This window comes from Eurosta solidaginis, chromosome 2 (assembly GCF_040869045.1).
Source record: "Eurosta solidaginis isolate ZX-2024a chromosome 2, ASM4086904v1, whole genome shotgun sequence".
NCBI lineage: Eukaryota > Metazoa > Arthropoda > Insecta > Diptera > Tephritidae > Eurosta > Eurosta solidaginis.
Genome location: NC_090320.1, coordinates 126,838,168 through 126,860,297, shown reverse-complemented (window position 1 = coordinate 126,860,297; position 22,130 = coordinate 126,838,168). Strand labels below are relative to the sequence as shown.

The 22,130-nt window shown below is 39.3% G+C and overlaps 1 protein-coding gene across 6 annotated transcripts in view; it reads left to right on the top strand.

Moving 5' to 3' along the window:
- The window catches only part of chico (insulin receptor substrate 1 chico), a 1,085,300-nt gene that overhangs the window by 540,209 nt on the left and 522,961 nt on the right, over positions 1 to 22,130 (top strand). For 5 of the 6 annotated variants that reach the window (XM_067766170.1, XM_067766171.1, XM_067766172.1 and 2 more), the window contains one exon: positions 7,353 to 7,478. The exons of the other annotated variant lie outside the window; for it this stretch is intronic. In XM_067766170.1, the coding sequence (XP_067622271.1) occupies positions 7,353 to 7,478 (126 nt within the window). The remainder of the gene's footprint in view (positions 1 to 7,352; positions 7,479 to 22,130) is intronic. 6 annotated transcript variants of the gene reach the window in all.

The window sequence follows — 22,130 nt, the reverse complement described above, 5'->3', positions numbered from 1 at the left end:
ATTAGCCGTTAATTTTTTTAATATGAAACCAGCTGAGTTAAGGACTTTTATCACTTGAAAGAGTGATTTAGTGGAGTTATCGATGGTGTGACTTCCTGATAAGATGTGGTCGGCATACGTTTGCGTCTTGAGAATTGTTGCAGCCAAGGGGAATGTCGCTTTCGTGTCATCCGATAGTTGATGCAACGTACGAATAGCGAAATATGGTGCTCAATTGACGCCGAATGTAACCGTTTTTAGATTGAATTCTCTAACAATGGAGACGGCCGATTTGCGAAATAGGATTCGCTGAAAATCTTTGTCGTCCTCGTATATAAGGATCTGACGGTACATTTTTTCAATGTCTCCATTGAACACATACTTATGCATGCGCCACTGTAAAATCAGTAGCATGAGATCTGTTTGGAGAGTTGGACCAGTGTATAAAACATGATTCAGGGATTTGCCTGACCCAAATTTTTTTGAGGCGTTGAAAAACACACGAACTTTGGTGGTGACCTTATCTGGCTTTACTACCGCATGATGTGGCAAGTAAAATGAGATGACCTTGCCATACGAAGTTATTTCGCATGGGTCGGTAGATTCCATGTGATCAAGGTCGAGATATTCTTGCAACATGTTGTTGTATATTGTACCTAACTTCCCCTTTTTCTGAAGCGTTCGCTCCATACTGAAAAACTGCTACAGAGCAGCCGGGCGGGATTTGCCGAGAGAGGAAGTCGCACAATGTATCGACCGTTTGGTGCACGTTTCGTGGTTTTTGCACATATCTGCTCACACGCTTGATCCTCGGGGGATATCTGTGGAGGTTGTGGAATTTGCTCCTCTTCCCAAATTTTCTCAGTTGAGAACTGAGTGTCTCGTTTGACACTTTTTGGACTTATGTCGAGAATGACACCACATTTTCAGCTATTGGACCACTGATAATCCAACCAAAAATGGTTTATTGCGCAAGTATGCTGCCGCACACCTTTTTTATGCCTTCGAGCAAAATTTGTGGAAGTATGTCGCTGCCTATGACCATGTCAGTCTGACCTGGTATGTGGCAACTGGGATCAGCGAGCTCAAGGAGTTTGAAATGCTCCCAGATTTTGCGACTGATGGTGGATGTTGGTAGATTCTTCGTAAGTTGCGACAACACAATAGCATAAGCCTTTATTCTTTTCATGGCCCTGGATGCAACCAGTGGCAAAGGACAAGGCTTGGAGGACTTTTGTACGACTTGTCCACCCATGCCAGGGATTTCGAACTTTGAATGTTCAAATGGAAGTTTCAACCGTTGTTGAACTTTCGAGGAAATTAAAGCTATTTCCGAGCCCTGATCGATATAAGGGCCCTCAGTTGAAATAATTCCCCTTCGTGTTCGACTGCGACCATTGCAGTAGGAAGGAGAATTTGGTTATCATTGGCTACATGCAATGATTGAACCGGTGCGTGTTTTGAATAACACGGTAGTTTGCTAGAATCGGTGCTTTTCTGCGTTTGTCGGACGGGAGATGTCGGCTCAGCAGTTGTGTGCTGCACGTTTGGTGCATTGGTTCGCGGGGTGGAACTTGGAGCTTGTGGTTTCGCACGCAACAGCTGCAGCGCACTAGCCTAAGAATTTCCCACTGGAGCATTCTAAGATCGAATGAACACTGTAATCTGATACGGGTCCATAAAGGCAAGATGTTAATAAACATCTACACACGTATGTATTTATATTTTCATAATGATATCGTTTAAATCAGACGATCGGATGAACTTATTACACATTTTCTTATACCCCCTATTTGTTTACCAAATTGCATACCGATGTCTGGCAACAACTTCTGTGGGGGTCGCTATCCGATACAGAAAAAATCGATGCTGGGTAATTAATGAAGCTCAACTTCACGCTGACTTGGAAAACAAAATTCAGTTACTCGCAGGCATCGGAAAACAACAATCGCTCCGGTTACTTGTTGTTGTTGTTGTTGTAGCAGTGGGCTCCGGTTACTAATAAATTAGCTTTAATAAAGAATAAAAATATAAAATCAGTTCTAACACAAAAAAACGTTTATTACAAGCTTAAGTACAAGTGTGCTCATAGCATGTTATTTATTTATTTGTTTATTTAGAGTTTGTACAAGGAAGACTTAGTCTTTTACGCAGTACATCAATCTGTTGCGACCGATCACAAATTGTCATCAATATCCTCTAACGGGAGTCCAAGGAAACTTGCCGTTTCAACAGGGGTGGACCATAATGAAAGGGGTGTTAGAGGCGTTGGTTCCACATTACAATTGAAGAGATGGTTGGTGTCATGTGGGGACACATTGCAAGCGGGGCATACATTTTGTATGTCGGGGTTGATTCTGGATAGGTAAGAGTTTAACCTGTTACAGTATCCAGAACGAAGTTGAGCAAGAGTGACACGCGTTTCCCTTGGGAGTATGCGTTCCTCTTCCGCAAGTTTTGGATAATTTTCGTTAAGTACTGGATTCACCGGGCAATTCCCGGCATAAAGGTCCGACGCCTGTTTATGGAGTTCACCAAGGACCTGCTTGTGTTTTTTCACTTCATACGGCTGGGTTCTCAGGTGCCGTATTTCCTCAAAATGCTTACGGAGATGACTCCTTAAGCCCCTAGGCGGTGCTGGTTCATCAATCAGATGTCTGTTGGGATGCCAAGGTTTCTGGGCATTCAACAGGAACTGTTTGGTCAGCATCTCATTTCTCTCCCTGATGGGGAGTATTCTCGCCTCATTATGCAGTTGGTGTTCTGGGGACATAAGAAGACAGCCCGTGGCGATTCTGAGAGCAGTATTTTGGCAGGCCTGTAGTTTCTTCCAGTGGGTGATTTTTAGGCTTGGCGACCATATGGGTGACGCGTAGCACGTAATCGGCTGGCTAATTGCTTTGTATGTAGTCATGAGCGTTTCTTTATCTTTTCCCCAAATACTGCCAGCGAGGGATTTGAGGATTTTGTTGCGGCTCTGAATTCTCGGAACAATTGCGGCTGCGTGCTCACCAAAATGTAGATCCTGATCAAACGTCACACCCAAGATTTTGGGGTGTCGGATAGTCGGTAGCGTAGTGCCATCGTAGTGCACTAACGCCATCCGCGTCCATGTTGTAAATAAGGTCGCGGAAGATTTAGTCGGTGATAATGCCAGGTTTCGCGAGGCGAAAAAACTGGAGAGATCAGGGAGGTAGCCGTTTATTTTATTGCATAGCGCATCGATCTTTGGGCCTGGGCCTGTGGCCATTATTGTGCAGTCATCGGCGTAGGAAACGATTGTGACTCCTTCCGGTGGTGAAGGTAGCTTAGATATGTAGAAATTAAACAAATGATTAAGTTATTATACGAAAATGTTACAAAAAAAAGAAATTTACTTATTCATCTAATGATATAACATAACATATATAAATACAGAAAAGTTAAATACATACAAATTTTTTTTTATTATCATACATTCAATTAAAACTTTAAAGATTTAGGGTAACTTAAGAGCTAAGAAAAGAAAATGCTGCTAGTTTGAAACATCCTGTTTTTTTAATAGTTTTTGTTTTGGAGGGAAGTGAGTTCCATAGACAGATTGTACTGACAAAGAAGAGTCTTGAGACTGTGGTGTATATAAAATTAGGGACCAATAGATTTAGGGTCCGAGTGGACTGACACAAATTTAGTTTTTCAAATAAGTAGGCGGGATTTTTGGAATGAAGTAGCTTATGCAAAATGCAGATATTTCTAAGCATTAAGAAGTTATAGACATTTTTTCCGAGAAATTGTACGACATATGAAGAGATATGATCAAATTTCTTTTTAGAAAAAACGAAACGGGCAGCATTGTTTAAGGCAAGCTGCAATTTATTATGTGAAGACGAATCAAGATTACCGTATATAAATTCCCCGTACGAAATTTGAGGAATTGTAAGAGATTTGACCAGCTTCATTTTTGTTTCACGTGGTAGTAAATATGCAGTTCTGTAAAAATTTCGAAGGGTGTTATATATTTTACCGACCCTAGTTAACCTTATGGTCAACACAAGCTAATTTAGAGTTAATTCTTAAGCCTAAATTGGTGACCACGTGTTGGAATAATCTTTTGTCTTTATTAAGTATAACTTCAGGAAGGCTGTTCAAGCCACATGTTGCGCTCGATGTTGCTAGCGCCTTAGATTTCGTTGCATTCAGATATAACTTATTTCTGTGAGCCCAAATGTCCTACGCGTGATAAGTCTTCATTCAGCCTGATGAACAAGTCTTCGGTAAGCCCAGCAGAGCGTGACAAGTATATTTGTGAGTCGTCCGCGGAAAGATGTATTTTGGCATTTTGGCAGCAAGGAACTATGTCGTTAATAAAAGTGTAAACAATATTGGGCCTAAAATAGATCCCTGTGGGACACCAGATGCTATAAGCTTTAAGTTTGAGACATTATCTTCGCATTGAACTTGCTGAAATCGAGCTGTGAGGTAGTTTTGGATTAGCTTTAAAGCATAAGAGCTGAAGTTATAGTTTATTTCCAGCTTATGTAGAAGTATTCTGAAGTCAGCTGTGTCAAAAGCACGTGAGAAATCTAAAAGTGCAAGTACTGTAAGTTCATTACGGTCATAGGCAGGGCGTATGTCTTCAAAAATCTTAAGCATGGCAGTAGCGCAACTATGTCCTCTCCCGAATCCCGACTGGACCTCAGATAGTAAGTTATTATTATATATATAATCAGTTATCTGCTTAGCTAATAGCTTCTCATAAACCTTAGATAAGTCTGGCAACAGGCTAATTGGTCTAACCTCTTTGGAAGAACATGGAGATTTAACTTTAGGAATACGGATAACACCAGCAGTTTTCCATTGACTTGGAAACCCACCGGACATAATTGAAAAGTTAAATATATGTATTAGTGAAAATGTAACAAACAGAAGTATAAGTTTAATAAATAGTATACTGATGCCATCGACTCCAACGGCATTAGACTTAACGTCAAATATAGCATCCAAGACATCACTTTCAGTTACAACTGAGAAGTCAAAAATATCAATATCAATATTCGGTCTTCTGCTTATACTACCCATCTTACTGTGTTCATAACTGGTGTCATGATCATAATTATAATTTATACTGTTATCGCTTATATTAACCATTCAAGAAGTGCGAATTCATGACATTAGGGTCAAATTTGCATTGAATATTATAATTTTTGAATACTCCAAAAGTGCGAAGATTCTTCCATAGCATTTTTGGAGGCATTATTCAAATATGCCCCCTTAGCATTCCGAATACATAAGGTAGCTTGATTGCACAAAACACGATAGGTTTCCCATTTATTAAACGGTTTTATTTAGCTTGACTTGACAGGCTGGTTGGTTGGCTGGCTGGCACGAATTTTGTAATTGAAATTTAAGTAACTTCCCGATAAGCTACAAGCTTGAAACTTGGAATATAGTTCAGAACGCGATGAAAATGCAATAATAAGAAAAAAATTCGCCGATAGGTGGTGCAAGGGTAGAGATATTCACAAAAAGTCGTACTTTTGGTCCGATTTAGCTCACATTTGGAGCACACAATACATACAAGAATAGAAAGCGACCTATGAAAAAAGCGCCGCTAGGTGGCGCAAGGATCAAGATATTCGCAAAAATCGTATTTGTGGTCCGATTTGGCTCATATTTGAAACACATAATACATACAAGAATAGAAAGCGACCTATAAAAAATCGCCGCTAGGTGGCATAAGAACCGAGATATTCACAAAAATCGTATTTGTGTTCCGATTTGGCCCGTATATGGAACACATAATACATACATGAATAGAAAGCGACCTATGATGTCCTATTTGGCTTATATTTGGAACAAATATTACATACAGTCAGGTAGAAGTGGCATCAAAATATTTTGGAGTTCGAGGAGGGACAAGCATACGTGGCGCAGAGTCGAGTAAAGTCTTTGGAAGGATTATGTATTGAGGACTTAGATTTTAACAAATTGTCAGGAAAGAGTCCTTGTAATAAGGAGTCATTAAATGAACTAAATAGAATGAGAAATAATAGGCAATTTAATGAACATAATATAATAAAAAACAAATTTTAGTTAAGCGGTTTTATTGAAAACAGTACTTACCTGAAGTAATAATAATACTAAAAGCTATAAAATAACACTGGTCAACGGAGAAAAATTGTCTAGACTTTTTTTAGTGGTTTTAAGTCAATTTGTGCTGATCACGAAAAAATTATCTGTTTCTTTCTAACAGCTCTATTTTTTAATTTTCATATAGGTGTTAAATTCTTACAAAAACGGGAATTTTTACATACTTAATTTTAATGATTTATGGCGTATCAGCACAAAATTGCCTTTTATAAGACTTTCTTGCCTGTGAGTCTTGTTCAAGATCCCGACAAAGACTCCAGCAGTAATCGGCCATCATATGCGTGTCCCATCTTCCTTGGTTTCGCTCTTCACAGAAACTATCATTCAAACAACGCCGTATATTTATGGCCATTGTTAGAATCAGAATTAATTGTATTAATTTTAAAATAAAAGTCACGAAAAAATTTGGAGATGTTATAAGACAACACAATAAATACTCTTAGTCAAAGCCAATACGAACGAACAGTAATTGAAAAGTGCAAAAGCGAAAGGCGCAAAATTCAATTTAATTTTAAACTATTTGTTTTTGTGTTTATTGTATATTTGTTGTTTAATTTAACGAAAGTTTAAGAACAAAAACAAAATAATGTCTATCACTTTCGCTGAGTCCTTCTTATTGATATTCTTGTGTGTTTTTTTTTTTAAATTTTCGTTAAATGAAACAACAAATACACAACAAATACAAAAATTAATAGTTTAAAATGAAAGAACAAAGGCAAATAATAAATGAAGTATTAAAAAAATTGAGGTTTGCTTTTCTAAATTGTTGCATTTTTTGTTTTTGCACTTTTCTACTCCTGTGGGATAAGTTTTCGGGTAGTCGAAAATATCTTGAAAACTAGAGCTGTTACAAAAATTATATATGAAACCAGGACACAAAATTACATCTAATGTGATAAAAAATTTCCTTGGAAAATTTTGAAAAGTGGAAATTTGTTCCGCAGTGTAATTAGGTAGGTCCTAGGTACTAGTCATCACACTCCTCATCAATCTAGGGCGTTGATCAGACAATTAAATAACACTTTTCTAGCTTTTAGTATTATTATTACTTCATGTAAGTATTGTTTTCAATAAAACCGTTTAACTTGAAAAGTTTTTTAAATTATTTTTTTATTGCCGCCATTGAACTAGAAAAATTCGAGTAGGAACTAAAGTTTTACATTAAAAACTTGCCACACACTTTAGATTTTAATTTGGTCATCGTTAATATGTGTACATATATACAATATTTGATATATTTTTAGATGTGGTGACTCACACTGCCTGTTTTACATGGAAGTAGGTCGTCAATGTGCTGTCGGCCCTGGAGAATTGTGGATGGAGACAGAAGACCCATTGGTAGCTAAAAGTATGCATAAAATTATTTCAAGGTATGTACGATTCTATCTAAATAAAATAACTTGTAAAACTCAGCTAGAAGTTTTTATATAACTTATCTATTGGATTTCCTATTTGTATTGAATGAAAATGTCCATGGTTAAACGTTTGCATATCTCTTCTCTTGTACACGGAATAATGCCTTTTGCATATAAATAGTCATAAAACGGATGTTCTAAGGGAAATTGTGGACAATATTAGCTTAATAAAGTTATAAATGTTTATACTTAACGTCTTAATATTATGGACATTTTCGATTAGTTCCATACCGACTTCTATCTCAGATAGGGCCTTTTTGAAACAAGTTCAGAAGTAGGATGATAAATATATTACTCAGTAGCAATAAAAAAGCAAAATTACGTAGGAAACACTATTAAAATAATTACAACTCAGACCAACATTTTTTTATAAACTCCTGCATTGACATTTAATTCAAACGCAACGTTGAGTAATGAAAGATCACACGCATATAACTTGAAATTCATGTTTCAAAACTCATAAGAACTTTCGTTGAGATGACTCTTAACGTAATGGAAAGACCACGGCGTTGGCTACAGTGGCATAGTGAGGTTTTCTTACGTCCGGGCCAAAATATTTTTTTGGATTGGAATAAAGTCGTACGCTAAAGATGTCATCTATAAGTAGACTCAAATACCTATTTAATAATAATGTAATTATAACACATTAGGAAGCAAATATATCAATGATATCATCAAAATTTATCATTTAAAATTTTCTGTTTCCATACTTAATAATGTTAGGTCAGTTAGGCAACATTGCTCGTAAGTATGTCAAAATTAGTTTTAATTTGCTGAATGAACGTTTGCAGCTAGCGATTGATACTGAGATGGTCAAGAGTATTTAAAGTGTCACTCGCAACATCCTCTCCATACGAGATTATAAAAGTAAGTTACTCTAACGGAGTTTTAGGTTCAGTTTCTTTTCTACTGCGAAGTAATATTTTGCAGTCACAAGGAAACACCACTGTGCTAATCGAAAAAGAGGAATATATAGCCAAAACCGAGGAACTCATAGAGGAAATGAAATGTCGTAGAATATGAGAGGATCTCACGGATGAATACCAGAAACAAATCAAAGTTGCTATAATAAATGCAACAAATATAGTAGATTCTAACATGGCTCCTTCATTGATTGCGCTACCAAAATCCACCAACCGGACACTCCAATGAGGCCCATCATTAATTTTAAATCCGTCCATGTTACCAACAGTCCAAATTTTTAAAACGATATTGAAAGATACTCTGGAGCTAAGGAACGAATATGCAATAGCTAACACAACATAACTAATAGAGAAACTTGAGACCGTAGAGCTAACAAAGGACAGCAAAGGGGTACGAGTATCTTTTGACATAAAAGATTTATACCCATCAATACCACTATCGGAGACATAATACAAAATAAAAAAGTGAAAAGTATGCAAATCACCAATACGTTAACAACCACTTTACGTCAAAACTATTTTCAATTCTTTTTGTTTTTATCGGCCTATTGATAAATCATTCAAGGTTCGAATCGAGCTCAAGACCAGAACAATAATTTTTTTTTCTAATGATAATTATTGTTATTTTTTAATTTTTTCTAAATTTGAAAAATTGTATTTTGTTTTTTTGGAATAGTAAGTAGCAAATTTTTCAGACAACCTGCCATAGCTGCGCAGATAGATCCATTTCGAAGGGTGCTAAGCCTTCATCATCAGTACGCTTTAGGCATGCTGCGCTAACCATTTAGCTATACAGCGGAGGTTTGTTTGACTGGCATATTTGCTACTTCTATTCCTTTTTACCAACTATATTTATTCAGTGTTGCGCCATCTGGTGCAAATCACTGATAATGCTGGATTTTTGTTTATTGTCAATTACTTTGTTTGACATTCCCAAGTGCTCATGGTTTATTAACAATTGTTTTTGTTTTTTCGGCCTATTGATAAATCATTCAAGGTTCGAATCGAGCTCAAGGCCAGAACAATAATTTTTTTCTAATGATAATTATTGTTATTTTTTAATTTTTTTCTAAATTTGAAAAATTGTATTTTGTTTTTTTAGAATAGTAAGTAGCAAATTTTTCAGACAACCTGCCATAGCTGCGCAGATAGATCCATTTCGAAGGGTGCTAAGCCTTCATCATCAGTACGCTTTAGGCATGCTGGGCTAACCATTTAGCTATACAGCGGTGGTTTGTTTGACTGGCAAATTTTCTACTTCTATTCCTTTTTACCAACTATATTTATTCAGTGTTGCGCCATCTGGTGCAAATCACTGATAATGCTGGATTTTTGTTTATTGTCAATTACTTTGTTTGACATTCCCAAGTGCTCATGGTTTATTAACAATTGTTTTTGTTTTTATCGGCCTATTGATAAATCATTCAAGGTTCGAATGGAGCTCAAAGCCAGAACAATAATTTTTTTCTAATGATAATTATTGTTATTTTTTAATTTTTTCTAAATTTGAAAAATTGTATTTTGTTTTTTTTTTTTTGGAATAGTAAGTAGCAAATTTTTCAGACAACCTGTCATAGCTGCGCAGATAGATCCATTTCGAAGGGTGCTAAGCCTTCATCATCAGTACGCTTTAGGCATGCTGCGCTAACCATTTAGCTATACAGCGGTGGTTTGTTTGACTGGCAAATTTGCTACTTCTATTCCTTTTTACCAACTATATTTATTCAGTGTTGCGTCATCTGGTGCAAATCACTGATAATGCTGGATTTTTGTTTATTGTCAATTACTTTGTTTGACATTCCCAAGTGCTCATGGTTTATTAACAATTGTTTTTGTTTTTATCGGCCTATTGATAAATCATTCAAGGTTCGAATCGAGCTCAAGGCCAGAACAATAATTTTTTTCCTATCTAGAATGACTCCCAGGTACTTCACCTTGCCGCTGAAAACTATGTTTACGCCGTCAACCTTGGGAGGTATGAGGTTCGGCGTTTTGTACCTTCTTGTGAAGAGGACAAGCTCAGTTTTATCCGAATTTACTCCGAGCCCTTAGCTTTTCGCCCAGTTACAAATGGTTGTGTTGCCCCGCATAACAACACAAATATAATCTGCGTAGGCAATCACATTATGACATTATTGGCCGCCACCACCCAGAGCAATGGACAGAGAACACTTCCTTGCGGGGTGCCTCTATTTACCATCCTCTGGACCATGTGTCCACCAAGCTCCGTGCAAATCTTTCTTCGAGTAAGAAGTTTGTATATAAACTCAACTAGACATGCGTCTATGTTCAGATTCGTTATAGCCGAGGTAATTGCCTTCGGAGTAACATAATTAAAGGCCCCTGTTATATCCAAGAAAGCCACCAGTGTATATTCTTTGAGGTCAATGACAGATACCAGGGAGTGCAGAGCAGTTTCGGTTGATCTGCCTTTACAATACGCATGTTGTGAAAGCAACGATGGGTCTATCGATCTTCTGATAAAATTCTCAAGAAGCCTTTTCAAGGTCTTAAGGAGAAAGGAGGATAGGCTTATGGGCCTGAAATCATTAGGTTTTGAGTGAGAGGCTTTCCCCGTCTTTGGTATAAAAACTACCTTAACCTCCCTCCATAAAGCGGGTACAGAATTAAGACTTAGGCAGCCTTTAAATATAACCCTTAACCATGGCATTATTAGTTCGGTAGTGTGTTGCAGTTGGGCCGGGAATGTCATTCTGCCCCGCTGATTTGAAGGGCCCAAAAGTAGATAGGCATGAGTCTAGCTTTCTACGTCCGTAATATATTTAATTAACTGATGTGATGGTGCCGCTCCGCTGATTACGGTTGCAGACACATCCTCGCCTGCTGGAAAGTGTGTATCTAGGAGTAGGTGCAGGGTGTCCGTGCTAGAAAGGGTCCAGGTACCATCTCATTTTTGGCCGCCACCTAAAGGCGTTTGCGTTTTGGCGAGGACCCTCTTCAAACGAGAGGCAGCATATGTGGATTCAATCCCGCAACAGAAGCTTGTCCAGGAAGGGCGCTGGGTTCCTCGGATAGCTTTTTTGTAAGAATTCAAGTTGGTCTTATAGAGTGCCCACGCTGATTCGTGGCCGTCATGCTTAGCTTTGTTAAAAGCCCCCCTGCAAGTTTTCTTGAGTTTATCCAGGTCAGTAGACCACCAAGGTGGCTTATTTCTTCATCCTCTTGGGACAAGCCCTATCGAGAGCAGACTTACACCGCTGACTGAAAGTATTGACGAGCTCATCAAGCTCCTCCTCATTTCTGGGTTGGTGCACTACCTCACCCCTTAAACTTTTATCAATGAGCTTCCTATAGTAACCCCAATTAGCATTCCTAATATTTTGTATATACTTAGGGTCAGGGGGCAACTCGGAAATAGATAAGCTGATACACCTGTGGTCTGAGAAGGAGTTTTCATTTAAAACTCTCCAAGAAATAATACGTTCCCTGAAGGTTTCAGTCAACAAAGTGATGTCAAGCACCTCCCTTCGGTTGCTTGTAATAAAAGTGGGGTCATTCCCTTTATTGCATATACTAAGATTTGTGCTCAATAAGTAATTATAGAGTAACTCACCTCGCTCATTTGAGTCACAACTGCCCCACTGCTTGTCGTGGGCATTTTCGTCGCCTCCTAGCACTAGAACTTCTTTCCGTGGGTTTGCACATCCCACGAACTCTTTGAACGTCACAGATGGGGGTGGTCCCTGGTGATCGTGGGCCAGATAGAAGGATGCTACCTTGTAATTCCTCTCCGGGCATTCGACGCTAATCGCTGTCATATCCCCGTCACTAAATTGAGGTAAATAGAAAGCATTTAGATTAGCCTAAGCTAAGATACATGTGCGAGACTTACCTTCATTATGAGCGCTGTACAGTAAGCTGGGTCGATTTATAACCTATATCGAGCCATCGATTTTTCGATAGGTTTTGGGCTCAGGAAAAAAAGTTCCACTAAGCATACCCAAAAAAATAATTTTCGAGCCTCCAAAATTTGAGTTTTTTGACTTTTTTTCTTTGATTCTTAAGGTTTTTTCATGACCTAATTTTGATTTGATTTTAAAATTTTCATGTATACCCTGTCCTACTCAAAATTGTTCGTTAAAAACTTTGGCGATAACAGTTTTTTGAAAAAAAAAAAAATATTTTTTGGGTTTTGAGGAGTGCTTTGGTGAAAAGATTTATTTTTTCGCTATTTTTTTTTTAAGGGTTTCTTCAGAAACGTGCAAAAGTGTTCCCGATGAAAACGAATTTGTCTCATAGTTCCTATCCCACTTAAAATTATGCGATAAAAACGTTGGCATTAACAGTTTAAAAAAAAAATTTTTTTTTGGTTTTTGAGACTTGTTTTGGTCGAAATCGATTTTTTTCATTTTCAAGGCTCCAAATCATTTTTATGTATATGTATCCGTTAGACCAACCAATAAGTATACCAAAATGATCAGGGGACAAGCTAAGTTGATTTAGCCATGTCCGTCTGTCCGTCCGTCCGCCCGTCTGTCCGTTTCTTTGAATGCAAACTAGCCCCTCACTTTTTGAGATATCTTGATAAAATTTAGTAAAAAAAAATTTTTTTTGAACAATCGATTGTATGGGAGGTATATGCTATAGTGGTCCGATGCGGTCGATTCCGACAAATGTCAAATCCCCCATCAAAATATGCCTGCTTTCCAAATTTCATCAAGATACATCAAAAATTGAGGGACTAATTTGCGTTCAAAGAAACGGACAGACGGTCAGACGGACGGACGGACGGACAGACAGACGGACATGGCCAATAAACTTAGCTCGTCCCCTGATCAATTTGGTATACTTATTGGTGGGTCTAACGGAAAGATATACATAAAAAATGATTTGGAGCCTTGAAAATGAAAAAAAATCGATTTCGACCAAAATAAGTCCCAAAAACAAAAAAAAAAAATTTTTTTTAAAACTGTTAATTCCAACGTTTTTATCGCATAATTTTAAGTGGGATAGGAACTATGGGACAAATTCGTTTTCATCGGCAACACTTTTGCACGTTTCTGAAGAAACGCTTAAAAAAATGGCGAAAAATTAAATTTTTTCACCAAAACACTCCTCAAAACCCAAAAAATATTTTTTTTTTTTTTTAAACTGCTATCGCCAAAGTTTTTAGCAGACAATTTTGAGTCGGACAGGGTATACATGAACATGAAAAAATTTTTAGGTCATGAAAAAAACCTTAAAAATCAAAGAAAAAAAGTCAAAAAACTCAAATTTTGCAGGCTCGAAAATTATTTTTTTGGGTATGCTTAGTGGAACTTTTTTTTCCTGAGCCCAAAACCTATCCAAAAATCGATGGCGCGATATGGGTTAACTTTCGTTCATGCAAATCAACCCAGCTTACTGTACAGCCTGTAATTTGGAGACCTTAAGCCATTTATCCTATTACTAGTGATCCATGGCTCCCGAACCAGAACGATATCAACCTCACCCGAAGATATGTGAAGCGGAAGCGCAGCTGATGCTGCTTTGCAATGGCTTCTTTGGAGGACCCTCACCACTTTACTGCTTTCCTCGCTCCTCCGCTGGCTCTCAGAGTAAAGATTTCTGAACACCGAGCCACCGTCTGAGCTAGACGAAACATACCCACTTCTTTCCTCCATCTCGTGCTCACTGAGAGCTTCCTTCTCCTTCTCAAGAGATGCTAGGTTAACCAAGGCTTCCGCAACAGCCTTATATAGCTTAAGGTTAACAGTTTGAAACCGTAATTGACCGTGTAATTACACTTGGCCACGGCTTCGAGGCTTTCCTCATCCAAGAGCAGGATCACCTGCATAGTCGCCCTTTCCGTCTTCTCGATGTTGACTACCCGTCAGTTCTTCGTCGGGAGATTGGGGCTGAAATCCTGAAAGGTGCCCAGAATTTCAGAGGGTTACGTAGGCTTCACTGGAACCCATACTCTCGCTCTTGGACGCCATGGAATATCGGTTCCACCACTTTTAGGCGCGCACCCGCGTACACCTCCCCAATACGAGCCACCGCTGATTTATACAGCTCCACAGACCTGTTGTCGCCACAGGCAATCAATTTTGCATTACCCTGGAATCATTCCGCATCGGTGCACTCGGGCGGAGCTCCAAGGTTTTCTTGTTGCACTTGCCGTGATACACTAGAGATCGTGGCCTCGATCCACTTCCACTTTACTTAGGGATCCTACCTTCGGCGTTGCTCTCATCAATCACGCCAATGATCTTCCGATCTTTGGTTATCTCCGCGAAAGACTGTGCCCAGCCTCCCTTCGGGGGGAGGGTGCATGCACCTACGAGTCGACGTTTTGGGATGACGCTGTAGTGTGCAAAGCACCCCTAATGTCAATAACAAAAAGAAAAATTTTTTATAGCAATATGAACCTGTCTCGCTAATTAGAAAACATATAAATAATATCATCTGTATTTAGATTGGATAGTCTTGCTCATATTGCTTTATACAATTGTTTTGTTATTGATATTAGAAAAAAAATGCAAAGTTTACAAACGGCAATGGTTACTAAGACTTGTTTCTGAATTTCACTTCTTCATCAGCTAGCTTCTCGGGAGCTGAGTATTGAACTCGAATCTCCAACATTATACCAGTGTAACGGCAGATGCCTTTAACCACTCAGCCATATGAATGCCCTCTGCTCGCTTTTCAATTGGTATCTCAGTATTGCCTTTTTGTTGCTATTTCTTTTATTCACCATTTAGGTACATACTAATTCTATATGCTATTTAATCCTAATGGTGGGTAATGTTTTAGGCGGGCTTAAAAGCTTAACAACGGATTTTTACAGCATTGCTTTTTTATTGGCAGTGCTTCCGCTGTTAACTATTATATCAATGTTATTATCAGTATTTAATTAGCGAGACTTGCTCATATTGCTTTATACAATTGTTTTGCTATTGATATTAGAGAAAAATTGCAAAGTTTACAAACGGAGATGGTTATGTTTCTGAATTTCACTTCTTCATCAGCTAGCTTCTTGGGAGCTGAGTATTGAACTCGAATCTCCAACATTCATACCAGTGTAAAGGCAGGTGCCTTTATCCACTCAGCCATATAAGTGCCTCTCTCCTCGCTTTGCAACTGGCATCTCAGTACTATGATAGCCATGTATTTAATTAGCGAGACTTGCTCATATTGCTTTATACAATTTTTTTGCTATTGATATTAGAGAAAAATTGCAAAATTTACATACGGCGATGATTACTAAGACATGTTTCTGAATTTTACTTCTTCATCAGCTAGCTTCTCGGGAGCTGGGTATTGAACTCGAATCTCCAACGTTCATACCAGTGTAAAGGCAGATGCCTTTAACCACCCAGCCAAATGAGAGCCCCTCTGCCCGTTTTGCCATTGGTATCTCAGTATTGCCTTTTTGTTGCTATTCCTTTTATTCACCATTTAGGTATATAGTAATTTTAGTAACAATGGATATTTACAGCATTGCTTTTTTATTAGGAGTGCTTCCGCTTTTAACTTTTAATGCGAGTGTAGAAGTTACGTAGGTATCTGTCAATGGAAGACCCAACCTCACGGTGTAACTTAAACACTGATCAATATCCCTTGATCGGCGGCCCAACAAGTTGGCACCAATCGGCTGAATTCCAACAGCAATATCTTTGCAAAGCCGGTCGCTACTGCTGTTATCTGACAACGTCAAATCTTGCCACAGTTTTGGATGTGGCCATCTGCTCTACGAACGCCTCATATTCGCAACGCAGTCTCAGGCAGCTTCAAACATCTCAAAAGACAAGATGAGCACCGGCCCACTCGTACAATTATCGATTGTTTTTAGCTGACGATAGGCATACGTTTCTCCATTTCGCTCCGTTTTTGCTTCCGATTGGTCAGCCTTTCTCAGGGTCAGCTTTCAATGAAATTAGGTTTATTGAGACAAGCAAGAGACCGCGAAAACTAGCCTACTCAGAGCGTGTCATAAAGTAAACTCTTTTTTGAAACCACAGTCACCGCGATTCTGCCACAAGGGGGCCGAACCCATAGACAGGAAGGTGAGAAGGTAGTGCAATATATTCAGATCACAACTGCCTTTCCTGCCTCCGCGGTGACAGTTTTTAACGACCCTGCTTAGGGTCCCGCAGTTGATACGCCGCGTCCACTCTGCTCCCTTTCGAGTAAAGTCAACTTAGTCATGGATTGGTTAGCCATGGTATTTTAGTCGCCTTTTACGAACGGTTTACCTACCGCGGGCATATTCTTGGCCCCTAACTCGCAGGGGTATGTTAACTATTAATGTTGGAGATTCGAGTTCAATACTCAGCTCCCGAGAAACTAGCTGACGAAGAAGTGAAATTCAGAAACATGTGCTAGTAACCATCGCCGTTTGTAAACTTTGCAATTTTTCATGATTTTTGTTAGTTGGGCCAAACTATTTGTAAATTTTTTGCTGGGTAGGAGCTTCGGCCGATGGATTAATAAAGAAAAAACAAAATTTTTCACTTTTTCCTTCTATGCATTTCGGCGCTTTCGCGTCATCCTCAGGAAGGTCTACATTTATTTTAAAACAGAAACATGAAAATACAAAATGAAATGTAAGAATAGAACACAATCAATAGACATAAAAATTAACATTCAAAAATTAACTCACATTAATTTTATAAATTTTTATTTACAAAAACATCACAGATTATGACTATTTGTCTACACAAACAAAATAGTATGCCGGTACGACCTCACGGCAACTCGAAAAAATTAAAAGAAGGAAATGAAACAAAGGAATTAGTAAAGTATAATATAAAAAATGTTTAGGTTTATTTAAGAAGTAGAAACCGCATATACGAAGATATATGCGGATGAAAAATCAAATTTAAAATAAGGAATATAAATCTCAATAGATATAAAAATTTATAAGGTTTAATATTACCGAAAAGTACGTATTTTACCTTAGCTTCGAAATGCTGCTGTGGAATGCTGTCTCAACTGCTGTCGTAAGTAGAAGACTATGCCTTTGCAGTTGAGCGCAGCGTTAACGGACCCTAACTTCGAAAGAGAACCGCCGGTAGATTTCCAACCACAGTGCAGCTTTGTGGCGAACAGCTGCGAATGAAGAATCACCAATCGTTCCCATCTATTGGGGGAACAACAAACAACTTAGAAGCACTATATTGATTACCAAACTAAAACTAAAATTCATTAAATGCGTGTAAAGTAATAAATTGTTGAGTTTTCTTTAATATGTACAGTGCTTTATTATAGATAAATTCAAGTTTAATGGTTGAGTAAGCTTCATAATCGCTGCCCAGTAGGGGCTGTAATTCAAATGCAACTTATATAATGATATATGTAATGTAAGTTCAATACAATTCAATTTAATCCTTAAACTGACTTAATGAAAACTGCAACATGCGAAACGGTACCTATTAGGGGGTCGCTGTGCCTGAAAGGACACCCGGCCCGGATTGGACCCACGCGAACGCGGAAGACGCGAAACGGTGCCCATTAAGGAGTTGCTGTGCCTTAAAGGACACATGGGCCAGAAAGGACCCATCCGAACACGGAATTTTGGGCTGTCGGATAGCCTGGATACTTCACAATTTCGGTTTTAATTATTTTGTGATATACATCCATCCCCGGATCTGCCAACGTCATATTGACAAACTTGTCACATGTGGCTTGGCGAGATGGCGAGTCGGGGTTTTGAGCTCGAACTCCGGCATGACTCTTATTGGCAACGTGAATCGAACATGCGAGTCGTTTGGGGGTGAGCAAGAGTCGAGAAGAGCTCGGGTCAGGACCTTTCGTTGCCCTATATGTATATAAATGGCGACTGTTGGCAGAACCGTGATCGTTCCGGACAGCTGATTGTGGATTTGGGGGAGTTCACGGCGAGAGGTTACACGAGTTCTGGAGTGTAGAAGTGGATGATGCTTCTCACCACAAAAATGGCATGTTCCCATGCTTTTGCAATTTTTTGTTATATGCGAATGCGTATTGGCCCGCCACTTAGAAAATGACCCGGAGTGAGGGCTGCGCAATCAGCGGGGTCGTTGGAATTAGGTGATATCGGTCTTGAATTTAGACGGGCTTCGATGCGATAAAGAAGGGTTTGAAATTCTTCAAAGCTGAATTTCTGAGAAGCAGCGGTCCGACGAAGATGAAATTTTAAACTTTTAACTCCTGCTTCCCAGTGACCACCCATATGAGGAGAGCCTGCCGGAATAAAATACCAGGAGATTTCTTGAAGGCTATATAGATTGCACACCGACTCTTGAGTTGTGGTAATGAATTTTTTAAAGTCTTTTTAAGAACGGTGGATGTGCCTAAAAAGTTAGTCCCATTATCCGAAAAGGTATTTTTTGGACAGCTTCTTCTAGCAATGAAACGTGAAATCGCTGGCAGCTTCTAAGTGAATCGCTTTCGTAGAAAAGCATACAAAAATACAAACGTAACCTTTATTCATCTTGTAAGATCTTCCCGAAAAACTCTTAATGTCGAATGGAGCTGCGAAATCTACACTTGTATTTTCAAAGGGTCTGGAAGGTACCGTCCGTTCTTCCGGGAGAGCCGCCATAATTTGACATTGATTTTGTTTTCTGTGTATAACACATGGTTTGCAATTATGAATCACGGTCTTTATGAGATTTTTGGCTTTCGGAATCCAATATTGTTGGCGCAGTAACAGAAATACCAATTGATTTCCGCCATGAAGAGAGCCCTTGTGAATAAGTTCTACCAACAACTTTGCAAAATAACAACTATAGGGCAAAATAATCGGACGCTTTTCGTCTTCAGACAACATCTGCTAATTTGTCAGTCGGCCGTTGGCTCGAATTACACCATGAATATCGAGGAATGGGTTTAGGGAGAGAATTTTACTCTTTGACGATATTGAAATTTTAGCAGAAAGATTCTTTTGTTCCTCTGGAAATTGATTCATCTGGGCAAGTATTATGAGCCGAACTCGAATTTTAGAAATTTCTTCTCCATAAATAATTAGAGAGGGGTGAGAATGAAACCGTCGAGTATATCGGTTAGTTCGATTGTAGAATCTAAACACATATGCTAAGACCCGCAGTGCACGCGGAAGCGACGAAAATCTTTCTAAGGCATCCTCCTGCTTGGACGCTTTTGAAGTGTGTGCCTTTAATCCCCTCGCTTCGAGCGTAATGTCGTCTATATCTACATCCAAGGAAGGCCACTGTTCTACGCATTTGGCTAACCACGAGGGGCCGTGCCACCACAACTTATTCGAGCATAAGTCCTGTGGGTAAGTTCCTCTGCTACCAAGATCCGCGGGATTATCCTTGGAATCAACTTGACTCCAATGCCTAACGCTGAGAGCATCTTGGATCTTTACCACTCGATTAGCGACAAAGGTGGTCCAAGAGCAGGGCCTTTTTCTTAACCACGCGAGAACGATGGTAGAATCTGTCGAGCAGTATATATTTTCTACTTTGAATGGAAGTTCCTTTAGAAGTGATTGAAGCATATCGACCACCAGAACAGCACCACACAGCTCTAAACGGGGAAGTGAAATGGTTTTGATTGGTGCGACCTTTGTTTTGGCCAGTAAAGGATTGGAAGACGTGATTCCCTGGTTTTCTACTCTTAAATATATCGCCCCCGCGTATACCGTTTCCGAGGCATCGCAAAAGGCATGAACTTGGAAAGGCGATTCCTCAGAATAACATATCCATCGCGGAATTTCGATTTCTTCTACAAATTGGTAATTTTCTAAAAATGCTTTCCATTTAGAAAGAGTTTGAGGAGATAAGGGCTTATCCCAGGGAGTACCATCAGACCATATTTGCTGCATAACTATTTTTGCTAGCACCACGATTGGTGCTAGCCAACCTGCTGGGTCAAAAAGCTTCGCTATAAGAGACAATGCTTCGCGTTTCGTATACGTGTCATGCAAGGAGGGAACACGAATATTAAAGAAGAACCGATCTGATTTAGCTTTCCATCGAATTCCTAATGCCTTTGTCGTACTTGCTTCGTCTAATTCCACGAAGTCTTTGTCCAAGATTCCTAAGAATGTCTTTCGAATTTGAGGACCATTTCCTCAAGGACAAGCCAGCGCTGTCTAATGATTCGATAAGTTCATCTCGCGCTTGTAAAGCTGTGTCTATATCGTGGAATCCAGCTAATAGGTCATCTACGTACATGGAGTTCCGGAGAATTTGAACTGCCAATGGATGTGAATCCTGACAGTCTAGAGCTAATTGAATAAGTGTTCTAATTGCCAAGTATCGCGCGCAATTTATTCCGAAAGTGACTCTTTTAAGTTGACTGTCTTGTATGCTACCTTGGGGGTCAACCCTAAAAATAATCCTCTGATAAGGTCTGTGTTCAGGTTTGACCAGAATTTGACGACACATTTTCTGTATGTCGCTACTTAGAACGAACTTGTGCAGCCGCCACCGAATTATAAGAAGAGTTAAATCCGATTGCAGAGCCGGGCCTACACTGAGAATATCATTTAACGAGACGCCATTCGAAGAGTTGCATGACGCGTTAAAAGCTACTCTCAGCTTCGTCGAAGTACTTTCCGGTTTCAGAACCGCGTGATGTGGGAGGTAAAAGTGGCTAGGTGCATGTTCGAAATTTGGAGCTTCTACTCGCTCCATATGTCCTAATTCCAGGTATTCCTTAACGACATTGTCGTATTCTTCTTTTAGCGAAGGGGTTTGTAACAATCTTGTTTCGTTGCGATAAAATTGCTGCAACGCGATTGGCCGAGATGCACCTAATTTTAAATCCGTGGGATAAAAACTTTTAAACGGCAACGACACGACATATCTACCATCCGGGCTTCGTATAGTTGCCTTCGAGTACAGTTCTTCACAAAACAAGTCTTCCGATGACTGATGATTCTTTTTGGGTATTTCTTCTAACTCCCAGAATTTACGAAGCTGACTATCTAAATTAATATCTTCTCTTATCGAGACTTTGGTAGCAAAGCAAGAGACGTGTGCGCTGTCCGATTCCGCAGTGACAATCCACCCGAACACGGTCTCTTGAGATACAAGATTTTTATGAAGACTACGTTTCACACCATCTAACATAACTTTAGGGTATAAATCGCCCCCGATCAGAACATCTATGGGGCCGCTTTGTAAAAACTTTGGATCTGCTAAAGGTACTTTTGGCAGTTGGTCGAGAAGTGTTTCATCGATTGAAGCCGATGGCAAATTACCTGTAATTTGAGGTAATACGAATGCCGAGGCTTCTATGAAGAGGTTTGGGTCACGCGGTGAGCCCAAAACAAACGGGCAACTTTTCGCGGAATTGTTGCAAACCTTTTGGTTTAGCCCGGAAATAACCACGATTTTTTTCGAGAAAGGAAGCTTAAGAAGTTTTCGCAGGCGGTCAGAAATAAACGACGCTTCAGCAGCAGAATCTATTAACGCGCGAGCTATGTATGTTGCGCCCGAATGGCATATGTGAACCATGGCAGTTCCGATAAGAGCTGAGGATAAACCTGACGATTTCAGATTATTCCCAGATAACGACAAATTTGTATTCGAAGAAGTAGACTGTATATTTGTATGGAATGCTTGCGCCGCGCTTCCAGCTATGGCTTCTTTAGAGGGTTGCGATTTGGAAGACACTCTATGAAGTAGAGTGCGGTGTCTACTCTTGCACGTAGTGCAGGAATATTGACTTTTACAGTTCTTTATAGAATGGCGTTTCGTAAGGCAATTTAGACATCAGTTGTGCTTTT